This window comes from Melospiza georgiana, chromosome 6, assembly GCF_028018845.1.
Source record: "Melospiza georgiana isolate bMelGeo1 chromosome 6, bMelGeo1.pri, whole genome shotgun sequence".
In the NCBI taxonomy this organism is placed as follows: domain Eukaryota; kingdom Metazoa; phylum Chordata; class Aves; order Passeriformes; family Passerellidae; genus Melospiza; species Melospiza georgiana.
In genome coordinates, this window is record NC_080435.1 from 19,486,134 (window position 1) to 19,501,344 (window position 15,211).

The window sequence follows — 15,211 nt, forward strand, 5'->3', positions numbered from 1 at the left end:
TTTTCCCCACCATATTTTTCAGGTATTTCAGACTTGTCCACATTCACTTTCTCTATGTCTTCCAGGATGATCTTGAGTGAGATGAAACGCTCTGAGCATAATCCATGTGAGAGCACATGGACAAACATCTATGCAGAAACTTTTGTCTGGAGGTGAGTGTGAAAACATTTAATCAGGAGGATCAGATGAGAGTGAACAGACACATCCCCTTGATCTTAAACAGGAACCAATATCCAATTTAAACTCAGATTTAATCCAATTGTAAAGCAAAAGCACTCAGACATCTTTAGGGAGCATTCATGAAGATATTTCAAGGGTTTACTTGCTGTGCTTTTTCCCTTCATCATTTCTAATATGCCATTGCCAGAGCTGTCAGTATCTTCATCCCACCCAGGTGTCTTCATTACAAACAGCTCATTAGAAGAGAGGAATACAAGCACAGATGGGGTTCTGTAGCTGTTGAACATTCTCCCTTCTTGAAGAGGTAGCAGGCACCTCAAAAAACAGACACCCCTATGCTTTCTGCACAAGAGCATACACTCCTCAACACCATTACAAAAAACCCTTTTTTCTTTTCCTTAGAAGTATTCTCCTTTTACCACTTTCTCAGCTTCTACAGCAACAAATCAGCCTTTTCTCCTTTATCATTCCCATTTTTCCCATCAGACTACGCTAGTGTATCCCTCTTCCATATCTGCTTCCATTTTCTTTCCTCTTTCTGATGCTTCTTGCTTAAGCTGTTGGGAATAACCTTCCATTATAGGTCCATAAAACGGATTTCTTTGTGGCTTTCAAATCTGATTTGCACTCTGCTTCCAGGCCCACATCTCTGCAACTCCCAAAGGGATCTCCAACAATTCTCTGGATGGGTATTGCATCATAAACATGTTGCATCAACAAAGTCACATACAAAAGAAGGAAAAATAACTTGCTTTTTGAGGATAGAAAGGAAAAACAAGTTCTTCCAAAATATTCCACTGACAAATTCCAAGGAAAAGCACTATGAAAGTCTTCTACATGGTACACAAAATGAGTCATGCACTCATGACTCATGCAAAACCAGAATATGATGTGTTGCTTGGAGTGCTTTAAACGAGCTGTACAGAGAAGTAAAAGGCAGATTTCTCTGCTTCAAAAGCACAGGTGATATCCAGAGGCAGCAATGGTCTACTGATAACTATTGGCCTTCCTGTTTGTGTTCAGGCTGCTTCTTCCATGGTCAGAGCCTCACAGCAGGTGGGAAGACCAAAGCCTGGCTCTATTTTGTAAGAAAATATTCTAGATATAGAGAAATTGTGATTTTTCTGCTTAGACATGAGGAATGAGAAGAAGTATAACAGAATTTCAGGCGCTCCACCTCCAGCAGTAATAAGTGGTGCTGTTCCTGAGGCAACTATTTTGAAGATTGCTTCTCAGGCCTGATTTCATCAGCACTTCTGACTCCTGCTTTATTTATTTCTTTCAAATTAACTGCTTCTAGTATGGTAGTTAGTGACTCCTAATAATTAAATCCCTAGACACAGACACTAGGCAGAATTTAAGCAGTGAAGAAATAGAGCATCTATTTATTTGCCAGTTCATGCCTAACAATCATGCCAGCCAGACCTAAACACGATCAGCCTCTAGAAGAGCTGCTCATCCTGGCACCTTACTGCGACATACACACATGGTCAGGCTGTGACTGTCTTCCAAAACTTACAAGCCATTTGGCTGCATTTTAATTTTTTCCACCTGATTGCAAACATTCAATATTATTCAATCATTATTAAATCATCGTTTTTCCTTTAATTTTTTTTTTTTTTTAAGAAGTTCTTTATACCTTTCTCACTGGATGGAAAGTTGATTGCTGCAGCGTGCTCTCAGGGGAGTGGGTCCTGCCACTGGCTTCTTCTTCTAAGGGTTGTGACAGGGAGGGACTGTCACTTTTGTCAAGAGGAATGACAGGCTTCTGGGCATCAGCTTCTGTGGAGCTCTCACAGACCTACAAACCACAAATGAGAATTTGTCTTTTCAACATCTCAGGAAGAAAAATAGTAACCAATGTGCATCAACTCACAGCATACACATGATGACAAGCCCAAAAAGACTCTAAAACAACAGAGATGTTCAAGCCAACCTTAAGCAGGGAGATAAATGGAGAAAGTTTTCTCTCAAATATTTATGAATTCTTAAAGAAAAAAGACTCAATAAACCTGCTGAAATGTACAGCTACACCAAAAGGCTGCAGTCTGCCCTTGCAGGTAATCTACTTTGAGAACTATCCATGGTGGCAGCTCCACAGAATTTACACAATGGCAAGTCTGAGCCACCTTTCCACCATTTTAAATTAATTTCCAAGCCACTTTATTCTACAGCTCATCTGTCTTGTAGTTTGGATGCTCACCACCAAGAACTGTCCCTCTTTCAAAAGCAGGCTCCTCACTAACAGAGGAAAAGGGAAGACATTGGCCTTGCTAAAAAACTGTAGCACAACGGCGTGCGTGGATAATGATGATAATTTTAAATGACATGATGCAGCAGCAAGAGAATGGGAAATAACCCTCAGACCAAGAAATTGTCTTCACTCTCTTCAATAATAATTCAGAATCTAATGCTTTTTAAGGACTCAGGTCTTAATGTTTCCAATAAATAAGAGTTGAAATGCAGAGTGCAACTACCGCAGTCCTCCTGTCATCTATTCACAAAGGAGGAGTGATGGTCCTTTTATTCTCCCACATTACTGCTCACCTTGCCTATTGAGAGATATAGATCTTTGGGATCCAGGGTGGTTATGCAGAAAAAAAAATTGAAAAAAAATAAAGAAAAACTTGGCAGAAAATTTTGGCCCAATCTGCATGAGGCATGAAGCCTCTCTGCTGCATGCATAGACAAGACACCAATAAAAAAGTTCAGAGAAACACATGAAATCTCAAAGGCGTGTCCAGTTGCTGAGCTTACACTGACTAAATGCAGTAGGAAATAACTTTGAGAGAAATACCTGTGCTTCATCTTGGACTTGCTGCTGTGCTGGGGCGGGCTGCCTCACTATGTAGTTGATCTGACCAACTATAGTCTGCTGAACGTGCTGAGGCGGCTTGGCTTGGTTCAGCTGCAAGCTGGGCTGTCCCTGGGCCTGGAGGAGAAGCTCCAGATCCTTCTTCATCTCCTCCAGCTCCAGCTGGTGGTGCATGATGTCCAGGCTCTGCTGGATGACCTGCTTGTGGGTGCTCTCGTCGTGCCCTGCCAGGGGGGACACCAGGGGCTGCTGCTGCTGTGGGGGTGGCTGCGGCACGTGGCTGGGTTTTATCTTCTGGACGTGGCCCAGCTGCACTCCCACAGCTGATGTCTGCAGAGGAGCCTGTGAGTGGCTCGAGGGAACCTGCTGAGCCTCGTGGGACACCCCAGCACAGCCCTGGTGCAGCTGCTGGGCTGGGAAGGCCTTTGCCACCCTCCCGGACACCGCGCTCTCCAGCTCCGAGCGTGGCTGCTGCTCCAGCCCAGCCTGCGGCAGCTTCATGGGCTGGGGGGCAGCCCCTGGCTCCCTGTCCTGGGGCTGCAGGCTGTACTGCAGAGGGAAGTGCTGCTGATGAAGGGCAGGAGGCTGGTGGAAGCCCTTGTGGTGGCTCATGTCTTGGTAGGAAGGCTGGGCTTTGCTGGGGTGAGGAACGCTGAGGCAGTGGGAGCAGCACAGGGGCGCAGAGCACGGCAGCGCAGTGGGGAACTGGTGAGGTTGGCTGGTCTCCAGCTGGGGGGCTGGGGAGGGGTGCCCACGGTACAGAGAGGGCTGTAACCCTTGCATATTTCCACAGAGCAGCACATCTGGGTGAGTAAGGTGTCCACCTTCCATTGTGAAACCCCCTGGAAAAAAAACCAGCAAATTTACTCCCTCCTATAGTCTTAACAAATGTATACAATAAAATTTGTACTCAAGGAAACGGCCATCATGCACATTTCAAATGTAAAAGATATTCAAATATTGTATCCCAACAGTCTGTCAACATCCATTCAAGATAAATTTTCCAATATTTATCTAGTATTTCAATTCACACCCAACTCCCACTGATGTCAGTTGAACTCACAGTTGAATTACCCAGCAAACACTTTGAAACATTGACCTTATTTTATCTTAACTGATGGATATGGCTTATACTTTCATTTTTTACAGAAGTATGAGCTTATCTTCTCATCCATAAGGACAGGTACAAAAAACAGTTTCCAAGGGGCAAGTGACAAAAATAAAAGAGATCATGTTATGTAGGTGAGACTTGTAAAAGCTGGAAATAGAAGTGACCTATGAAATGATCTTGTCCATCAAGAGATTACTCCCTGCTTTTAAAATACCTTTGATAGCATTTTACCCCTTTTATGTTTTAATACCTTAAAATGGGAAGAGAACTGATCTCTTAGATCAGTGATCAGCCCACTGAGCTGAATTTACAGTAAAAAGCCATTGCAGAAAACCTGTGGCTGCTGAGAAACAAAGTCACAGTATGGACATGAGCTATATAGGTATCACTGTAGTTATTGTACAGACAGTGTCTTAAAGCCATCTTTGTGCCTAGCAATTGCAAGTGTCTCAGCTGTGCTCAGCTCATTTGGCCACTAAGAGACTGAAAGCACCAGACATCTCAATGGTCTTTTGGTGAGTGGATATAAATGGAGAGAGAAAAACAGGAGAGTTCAGCCACACTCGCTTTTCTTCAGAACATAGCAAGAGTTTCAAAAGTGGATGTCAAAACAAGAAAGGAGGGCCCTTTATGGGAGGCACTGTATTGTCTGGATCTGTCTAGCTGAGCTTTGGGCATTTGCATATTATAATTTTCTTACCCAGATTGGAGAGCTGCTTAGTCCAGTAGGAGGGATCCCAAGCAAACCTGATCTTCAGAGGAGGGCCCGTGTCCATGTTGCAGTTTGTCTCCAGCAAGCGCTGGATCTGAAACACAATCTGGGGGCACATTAAAGGACAATGATCTTACTCACAATTCTAAGGTGGTGAAAAATGTTTCATGTGATCAAGATCAGAACCTTAAAGCAGTTCTCACAATTACTGCACAACAAGCATTCTCTTACCAGTTCCTTACTGAAGAGAAATGGGATGGTTTTTTTGCTACACACAGCCCAGCTGATGAAGTTCTGGACATGTTCCACCTGTCTGCCTAAAACCACAACACTTTGCAGCTGCTGCTCCAGCCTCTGCCTCCTCTCACTGGTGATTTTCTGTTGACAACATGAATCAGTAGAAAAGGGCTGTCATTCTTCAGACACATATAACAGATGCAATTATTGGCACGGTATTATGCAGTATTTGCAGCAATACTGTTCTTCACGAGGTCTTTAAACCACCCATCACAGAAACAAAGTAAATCCAACTCAGGAGAGGACTCTGAATTCAGGAAAAGCAATGACATCCCCAGGAGCAAAAATCTGCATCATTCTAGCCCTGGTATAACAGAATAACATAACCCCCAAGAAAGATGTAGAACTTGGATCAAATTCGCATGTGGGCCACTTTCTCATCTGGAAATTCTGATCAGCAATTTTTTCTCAGCACATTTCAAAATAAAATCTCATATGCTTCAACTGGACATCCAAAAATTTGAAGAGTCAAAACTCACAAGTTCTGTTACAGAAATTAGACCAAAAAATTAATTTTTGAAACAGGGGATTAATTGTGCTGTTAGTGGGATCCAACAAATGAAACATTAAAATCAGAATCAGGTTTGTTTTCTAAGTGCTCAAAAGGTGCACACATTCTCTGTAAATGCGCTAGAAAATGTGGTTAACTCATGATAAAGAAATACTTTACCACTTTGCCCTGAATCTTTGTCAACCATTGATTCCATAAAGTCTGCAGAAAAAAACCCCAAATATTTGAAAATACAAGGAATGGCACAATAGATCCCACAGTCTATATTCGTTCTACTGGCACTGGGATTAAATGTAATTTAGTTTGATTTCCCAAGGTATCAAATGCAACTAGCCCTACTTACTTCCAGTTGTTCAAGGAGGATATTTGTTCGTTTATCAATTTCATTCATCAGAACCATCTTGGCCATTTTTATTTGGTTTTCCACCTTTTTGTACAGATGTTTTACTTCAAGCAACCTGTGGGTAAGAGGTACATATCCCTGATGTGTCATTTATTCACTGCTCAGCAATTTGCTACAAGAACTGACCTGTCTACTGACAGAACAGCAGTAAGAGTTGTATCATCATTCCCCGTCAGTTCTCCCCCACTTCTCTGAACCCTGACCACCCCTCTCTGGATGTGACATGCTAATGCTGATGGATTCTCTCAAATATCATGCCAAGACAGTCTTTAGTTCTTTTTCAACAAATACACACATAATATATCTAAAACTTCCAGTTTATACTAGATTATAACCAGTATAAATAGATTTGTACTCTTGGTTTTATTAATGCAGAAGAGAGATCCAACAGCCACTAAATGCATAATCAGTAGCTAAAATCCAGTTCAAATAATTAAATATTTTCATTTTATATTCATCTTGACTGAAATTGTACCCTGTTTTGAGGTTTCTTGTAGATATAAAATATCTTAAAATTATAGTTAGTTGTAATATTGTCAAATTATAGGTCAGAAGCCAATTATACAAAGAAATCTCAACTCTGAACTCAGCTGTCACGTGCCTTACAAAGAGCATGGAATCATGTATTACAATGCCATGACTTGTCAGCGCCACTTAAACATGAATTTGACATTTTTAATCTTCCTATTCTTTTCTACTCTCCAAGAAAAAAAAAAAAGTGGCATTTAATTCTGTTGACCTAAATTTAGTGAAAATATTATTTTTACAGATCACCTACTTGCATTAAAAAAAAAAGAAACATAGCAATTACCTATCTTCAATCTGTTTAGCTGAAACCTGAATCCCATTTTTTTTCTCCTCCACCTTAGTTATGACATTCTCCAGGATAATTCTCTGATTTTGCAGTGCTTCATCGAGATGCCTGCACCTGTGAAAGAAGGGGAAACTGTCACAAAGTGGTTTTCTGTGCTCATGGAAACAGGTGAGAGTAGGGAGGGTTTCTGCCAGGGCAGTGAGACAGATGTGAGTTAAATCACCTGTGAGACAGCTGAGCTGAGGTTGCTGTGGCTTTTAAATTCAGAGCAGCCTGCAGCTTCAGCTAGCAAGCACCGGTGGAAAAGGGGCAAAGGCCCAGGTGGAAAAAGGGGCAAAGGCCCAGGTGGAAAAAGGGGCAAAGGCCCAGGTGAGCACCATTGCAGTGAGGTACCTGTGCTCCTTGTGCTCGGCCAAGAGGCAGCTGCGGCAGGTGAGGGTGTCACAGGTCTCACAAAACACCTTCAGGGCCTCTTGAGGGTGCACTGGGCAGAACAAGGAAAACTCCCTCGCTTCATCTTCAGCTGCTGAGGAATGCAAAGCAAGGCTGTCATTCACAAGGGGAGCTCAGAAAAAGAGTAACCAACCTCACAGTTTCATGGAAAGTCTCCGTGGCATTTTTTAAAAGCACAGAATCTGGAACTATCTGATTATCTGAGGCTGGGTTTGTTTGCTTTTTTTGCCTTACACATCCAACAAACTGAGCACACCAGGAACAAGCCATCAGACAAATCATACTAAACACTCATGAGTTTAAAGTATCATGATTTGGAGCACCTGTCTCACAACTTTAAATGCCCTGGTCTGGTCAACCACTCAACAAAACTATTGAAAAATGTAGAATAATAAATAAATTAAATAAACCTGCAGTCACAGCAGAAGCAAGGAAACCCTTTGTTCTTAAAAAGTCACATGAGCAACTGTTTTCCAAATTTGTGTTTGTTGCAATGCAGTTCACAAATTTCAGCAGCTGAGGCTGACATTAGGGCCTAGAATCTGTTCTTAAATTATTTTCTAAAGAGTAATGTGATAAAGAGTTAGAATGGACAGCAGGCATGCAAAGTGGAAGCATTATTTCTGTACAATCTCTTCTTGCCTTTTTTCTGAATGGTAGAACTGTTTTAGAAAGAAGGAACACTGTCAACAAAAGATGCCATAAAAAGAAAGATAAACCATGGCAAAGCCAACCCTCTACCACCAAAGAAGGGCTTGGGTGCTTCCTCAGAGCATCCAACAAAGACATTGTCCCATTACTCTTTACCAACACATGAGAAGTTAAACAAGCATTCTTAGATAACATGTACTGATAAAAATTTAAATTATATAAAGGCATTAATAATTTATACATCATTATTTGCTCACATGAAGTAAAAAGAAATATCTCCATTTTCCCACACCAAACCTCTTACTTACCGATATACTTTTTAAAAAACCAACCTAGGACAGAGACCATACTCTCATCCTGTAGCAAAATGAAGCCTTTTGTAGATTCAGAAGTGATAACTATTGCAATTACACAGACCCACAGAGTGCAGCAAGCTATACTGGCTCAGCCACTTCATTTTCAAATTGTAAAATTCACAACAGAGAAGTACAATGGCTAAGAAAATGTCATGGCTAATAATGACAGTGCAAATATGGAGAAAATCCATGCCACTCTCTAAAAAACACATGTCAAATGGCCCAGTTTTTAGATTGCTATCTACTCTAAATGTTTCTGAGGAGTTTGATTTATTTCCTCCAGTTCCATTGACTTTCATTCCACCTTCTTAACAATGTGCAAGAAGATAATTTGTGACAGATTAGGCCAAGAGTTTATGTAACAACCTTACACAGCTCACATTGTTATGAATTATTTACTGCAGCACCCTGCTTTTCTCTTCAGGAAATTCTATTGGTTTATGTCATTATTGAATCAAATGCTAATAGGTAGCATTAATAAAGGAGGAAATTCGATTAGGGCTTTTTTAACCCACTCCAATATTTTCTACTAGAAAGGATCAAACTGAATTCACCTTGACAACAAATTTTTTTTCTGATTACATTGCAAATATGTACTTCTTATTAAAACCTGCAGATGACAAGCACATAACGAGGTTGTACAACCAATATACATCCAAGGAGGATGTCAAAGATCATCCCCTATGTGATCAGATTTTACATCTTAAAAGGGAATAAAAAAGACCATAATAACTTTCTGACAGTTTATGGGCTGGAAAAGCCTTTCAAAGTGTTCAGTATCTGCAGAGCATACAAACTATTTTTCTGTAAACTCAAGATCAAGTTTTCTATATTAAGCTCAAACTGATAATGAGATATGGTCTTTAATGTCCATGTAGTTGATATCATGAAGTTACAATCCTATATAATGATTCTCCCTTTTCTCTCTCTGAAGAGTTCTTTAGCCTTTGGGTGATTGCAATCATCGCAGAGAATTCATTGGGGTTTTTAATACCATGTCAGATTTAAGAGACAGGCAGATTTCAAATGCAAACTAAGAATAAAATCAGTATTATCTAATTGCAACACAGACCCACAGCCTCTGCCACCAGTAATCCCCTGGATCAATTGACAGATCAGTGAGAACTGCCACTGAGCCATGGCATTCTTAACCTACTTTTTACTCAGCTCAGAGCAACATTTCTCAGTTTTGAAATAGGTTTAATACTTAGAAATCAGGCACTAAACAAGGGCACAACCTTGTTTTTTTCTAGAAGCAAACACCTAACCACAACTACCAATTTTAGCTTCTTAAAAAGAACCTTCCTTGGTGAGCAGGGAAAGCTCAGCTGCCCTAAATTCTGATAATTCACCATTTCCTCCAGCCCATATTTATCTCAGGTGGATCTCTTGAATAATTAACAAAGTTTTAAATCTCTGCTCGTCTGATCAGATGATGTCAATTTTGGAAAAGCAATCTCAGCTAACACAGTTCTGCCTCCATTTCCATAATTCTCAATGACTCAGACTGCTCTCAAGAAAAGCTCAAGAAATAGTTTATCAAAATTACTAGAAATGGGAAGGGTTTAATGTGTTTGGTGAGGGTGTTTTGCTACTTTACTTCATTTCTGAGCCAAGGAATCTACCACTGCCAGAAGGTCTGGCCCTTACAAGGGAAATGGCAAAAGATGGAACAGTTTAAAAGTGTAAGACCTCTGAATAGTTTCAAGAGCTCACAAAGAAGGTGCTGTTTTCAGAACATTCCACACCAAACACATTAAATCCTTCCTGACTGACAATGCTGTGTGTTTATTTCCAGAAGGGAAAAATACAAACAGTCTGAGTTCTGGTATATCCAAGGATTTGCTTTCTTTGATCTGTTCTGAAGGCATATCTGTCATAAATAAATAAAACATACATTAATAATAATAAAAATAATATAAAAGCACCAATTACATTCCAAATAATTTCTCTATTAACTAGTCTATATATGAACTACCAAGTTCCTTGCTCATGTTTGGTTCAACACAGGGAATTTAGTGCTAATCTAAAATTCTCTCTCAGGTTTTTATAGGTCTGCATCTTTTTATTTATAGAGCACACACAGACCCACAGCTAAGCCACACATATAATTTCTTACCAGTATTTGTCAACAATGTGAGATGGTAATCTCAGCTAAAGTGACATGAAATTATAAACAATTGGAGCCTCAAAACCACAGCCCTTATCTTGTCATCAGCTCTAGAGGAAAAACATATTGGCCATCCAATCAGGACATGTGAGGGGAAACTGGGGGACTCCAGTTTATATAATTCTCTAGAAAAGACCCAAAAATCATTTAAATGTAATTTGTGGTTTTTATTATTACCATTCTTATGGACTTCTTTTGTTTACACTCTATTTAGGAATTCATATTTTTGTCTCAAGTGCCTCAAAATCTGCTTGATATGACTGCCCAGTACTTAAAAAAACTTCTATAGCAAGTCTTCTACAAGAAAAATCCTAAAGGAAAATAAAAATAATCAGTGGGCTTTTTAAATTCCTTTTTCTGCTCTTAATCTTCCTTATGAAGAAGGATAAATGCACAGCACAAATTCTTATTTTTAGTTTAAAAATGCTTATATAAGTTTAGGTTAGCATACTCTGCTACAGATTTCTGACCTATTAGTAAAGAAAATAATGACTAATATGGTAATACTTTCTGTAGATCACCATTGTAGAGGGGTGAGACATATTTGCCAGTGGGCTTAATTTGTGTTTGCTCAAGCACAAATTGAAAGGAACATCCTGTAGTGATCACAGCCTTTTGCTGTCTGTGGCTCCCTCACACACCTTGTCCATATGCACAGGAATTGCTTTGTCATGGTTTCCTCAATGAAATTCCCCAAATTGGGACAGAAATACTGAAAAGGCAAGGCCTATTGCTGTTGTAGCTCTCCAAACCCTGCCCCATCATTGGAAAAGCACATAGAGAAGATCTTATCTGTCAAACACAAATATTCAAACTTTTTCCCTATACCATGGAATGCTGATTGTGGCAATGGCCCTAAAGTTGGAGAAAAATCACCTCATCTCTTGTTGACACATACATATCCTTCTGAGTCATACAGAGCCTGCAACTGCTCCCTTTGCAGCTGAATAACTGATATAAGAACCAAGAAAACTCCAGTGTGCCCCCAGTACCTGTGCAGCCCTTCAGGGACAACGACAGAAAGTGGTCTCCAAGGTCCTGGCCATGTCTGTGCTCCTCTGTGCATGTGCTGCACAACCACTTATTGCATCTGGTGCAGAGGCTGTGGGCTGGTCTCTTCTCTTTGCACATGGAGCAGCTCTAAGAACAAAAAGTGCAATTACAAACACACACGTGACAAATCAGCTGTACAAACTGCTGTCCTTAACAGACTATCATGCACATTGGTGACCTTAATATTTTTTTTATATTTTTTGTCCACAGACTAAAGCAATTCAAGTTACTTTAAGAGTCTGGTTGTAACTGTGCAACATTCAGAGAAATACATAAAACATCCTACAGGTGAGACAATCTAGAAAGCAACGTGGGGACACCCACATACTATTAAAAAACTTAGTTCCTGTCCTCAAAAGAACTGGCCAAAAATGAGCTCAGTTTATAGCTTGATATCACATGTGGTGAACTGGAAACAAAAGGCACAGGTAGATGAGAAGACCTGGAAACCTTAATAAGTATTTTCTTGATTCAACATGTTATTGATTCAACAATTTAGGGAATGTCCTTTGCTGTACAGGCCCTGCTGCCTGGACATGTCACTGGAAATGAACAGAGGGAAATGAACAGAGCAGCACAGAAATGAAGGGGGTAGTTCAACATCTTGTATCCACAATGAACTCAAGAGTAATTTCAAGACAGCTACAATGATAATTCCTTTAAAAAGGATTTGCTTTAGGTATAAAACGCCTTGTTTCAAAAACTCCCAATATTCATGTATTTGGCTCACCACAGCCACAAAAACTCATGGGCAGAGTGAGCAGAGTGATATAAATTTACCTTTATCAAAGCATAAAAAGCAAGGCTTTACCACCACTTGATTAAAATGAAGCATTTCCCTCAAGATCACAGTATTTCTACTACAGCTATGTACACACACAAATCTCCTCAATATTGCTTCTGCTCAGGGCTACTCAAGCAAATAGGAATAGAGGGGAAAATAACTTCCTATGGGGTCCTTTCTGCTGGGCATCAGCTGATCTTCAATTCAGCTGGGAGTTGAAATATTTGCATCCCAGCTATCTGATGTGAACGTGAAGAGAAGGACACAGCAGCCTGTGCCCAGCTCATAACCCCTGATGCAAATTCTGGTGAACTTGGGAAGGGTTTCTGCTCATGGTGGCTCAGGAATTACACTGTCTGAAGGAAGAACTACTGCAGCTCTGAGCTGGTTGTCTCAGTTTTAAATCACAGCTTTAACACTTCGCGGAAAATCCATATCCACCTAAATTCCGTGACACAAGTGAGTCAAGCTCTAACTCACTTCAGCACAAGATGAAAAATTTTTGTTTTGCTAAAGTTAATTTAAATTTTATCATTCCCTTCCATGGGTCTGGCATTTCACAACAGGTCTCTTATCAAACCATTACTGAAGAGTTTCTAAATACTCATTCACAAACAGATTGGGGAATTCTTGACAATAAGACAACGAAGCAAAGTTTTAAAAGTGTTTAATTGTCTAGAGAGGGAATTGTTTGTGCAAGCCAATGTTATTTTAGCCGTTTGCTTATCAGCAATGTTTTCCAAAAGGTACATATAGTAATTTAAATCAAAAAGCTTAATAAAACATATATAAACAAAACGCAAGGATATTTAATTTGGGAAATAAAGATTATTATATGAAAAGAAGTGACTTGTCTCAAATGTACCCACCTAGGTCCTGCTCAGGAAAAAGCTGAGGATGTTCTGCCTTCTGTGCCATCACCAGAACTGCTTAAGCACAGGTTCACCTGCAGCAGTTCAGCTGCCAGCCTGACTGGAATGTGTATTGACACTGCACTGTGTTAACATCACTTTTAAGGTGCAGAGTGTTCCCAGAGCTGCATTATTTACGATGTGGAAATGGGATTTTGGGCAGGAGACTCTGAACTGTGTATTTCTGAAAGTGCTGCTGCTGGCACGTAGCACATCCTATCATTCATGCTCCACTCTCTCACACACTCAGAGACACCTTGCAGCTTCCAAACACTTTGTTACAAGCCTTGACAGACTCCCACTTGAACACAAAAGACAAATTAAGACGATGATGGCAGCTCAGATGTGCCTCAGGTGGATGATCAGGTGCTTCTCCTTTTGGTGTCACTGGTGGTGAAATTGTGGCTTTCATTTGGAGCGTGGTGGTGGTGGTTAAAGACAGAAAGCAAGCAAAGCTACATGATTTGACTTAATGAAAAGGAAGCTGAAAACTGTGAAGGTTCACATTTGCTCTAGGGTACTCCTGTGCCCCAGTGAGAAATCTGCATTACTGAACTGCTCTTAGGACTCCTGAGGGATTACAGAGTAGAAAATCCTTCTTTTAAGGATGGCTTGAAAAAATAATCTAATGCTTTTGAAGACATTAGATATTCTCATCTGATTTCCTTTTTACACACATTCTCATTGAAAAGTAAATTATGCAAGTCACAGTAATTAAGAAATCCCAGTATAATAAGTGCATTTTAAAAAGTCAGCAGTATCTTCTGAATTTTCCTCCTCTCTTTGGAGAGTGCATGTTAATACACCCCTTCTGTTTTAAATCAACTTCAGTTGCACTCTGCAAGCAATGTACACCTGAAGATGTCAATACAGTTTGCTTGTTTTAATTGCTTTTATGTCCCCAGAACACTGTGGATCAGATTACACATTCTTTACTCTTTAAGAATACCCAACTTTCTCTGTTCCTCCTCTCCACCCAAACTAGTGGCAACTGCAAAGCTGTGGGAATAGCCCTGCCTGTTCACTGGGTATTTAATTGAAGTTAAATCCATCTATATACAATGCCAAAGTTGTAACCCAATACCTCCCTTTGAATCCATTCCCCAGTGGGAAACTGCAATATGATGTGACTTTTGTATCATTAAAACAGACAATCAGAAAATTGTAACTGCTCACATGACCTTAGGGGTAATGCTGGTGTAACAATTTAGCCAAGACTCAGCTGCTCTGGTTAGCAGGTAGAGAGGGGGATTGTCCCTCTGGAGCTGTCCAGAGAGGCCACATCCAGAGCATTCTCCTCAGTTCTGGTCTCCACAACTCAAGAGAGACAAGGAGATACTGGAGAGGATCCAACAGAGGCCTCAAAGGGAATGTGAGGGGTCTGGAACATCTCTCCAGTGAGGAGAGGCTGCAGGAACTGGGCCTGGTTAGCTGAGAGAAGGCTGAGAGGGATCTCATTAATGCTTATAAATATCTCAAAGGAGGGCTAAGAGCATGGTGCCTGACACTTTTCAGTGGTGCCCAGTGACAGGATGAGGAGCAATGGCCATAAACTGAAACACAGGGAGTTCCATCTCAACTGAAGGTGTGTCACCCTTTACACTGAGGGTGTCAGAGCACTGGAACAGCTGTTCCAGGGAGTTCATGGAGTCTCCCTCTCTGGAGACATTGAATCCCACCTGAATGTGTTCCCGTGTCACTGCTCCTGTGACCCTGCCTTGGTGAGGAGCTGGACTGGATGACCTCCAAAGATCCCTTCTAATCCCAACAATTCTATGATTGCTTACTTTGAGAGCTAAGAGGACAATGAGGAATCCAAGACATTCAGTACCTTCCTAATATGTTGATTATCACAGATAGATTAGTATCAATACTTATAGTGGACTATTTAAAATACAAAGAGTAAAACTCATTCTTCAACTAAAGATTTAAAATTACTATGAAGGCAGTGTGTCCATCTCTGGTAATGAAGTAATTACCGTGCTGCATA

General features: G+C 40.5%; 1 protein-coding gene across 1 annotated transcript in view; it reads right to left on the bottom strand.

Annotated features, from left to right (window-relative positions):
* TRIM66 (tripartite motif containing 66) overlaps positions 1-15,211 on the bottom strand; it is a 44,792-nt gene that overhangs the window by 18,030 nt on the left and 11,551 nt on the right. The window contains exons 3-10 of the mRNA XM_058026532.1: positions 11,466-11,613; positions 7,237-7,369; positions 6,841-6,957; positions 5,970-6,084; positions 5,050-5,196; positions 4,807-4,924; positions 2,978-3,837; positions 1,820-1,981 (exon numbers count right to left, since the gene is read on the bottom strand). Coding sequence (XP_057882515.1) covers positions 1,820-1,981; positions 2,978-3,837; positions 4,807-4,924; positions 5,050-5,196; positions 5,970-6,084; positions 6,841-6,957; positions 7,237-7,369; positions 11,466-11,613 — 1,800 coding nt within the window. The remainder of the gene's footprint in view (positions 1-1,819; positions 1,982-2,977; positions 3,838-4,806; positions 4,925-5,049; positions 5,197-5,969; positions 6,085-6,840; positions 6,958-7,236; positions 7,370-11,465; positions 11,614-15,211) is intronic.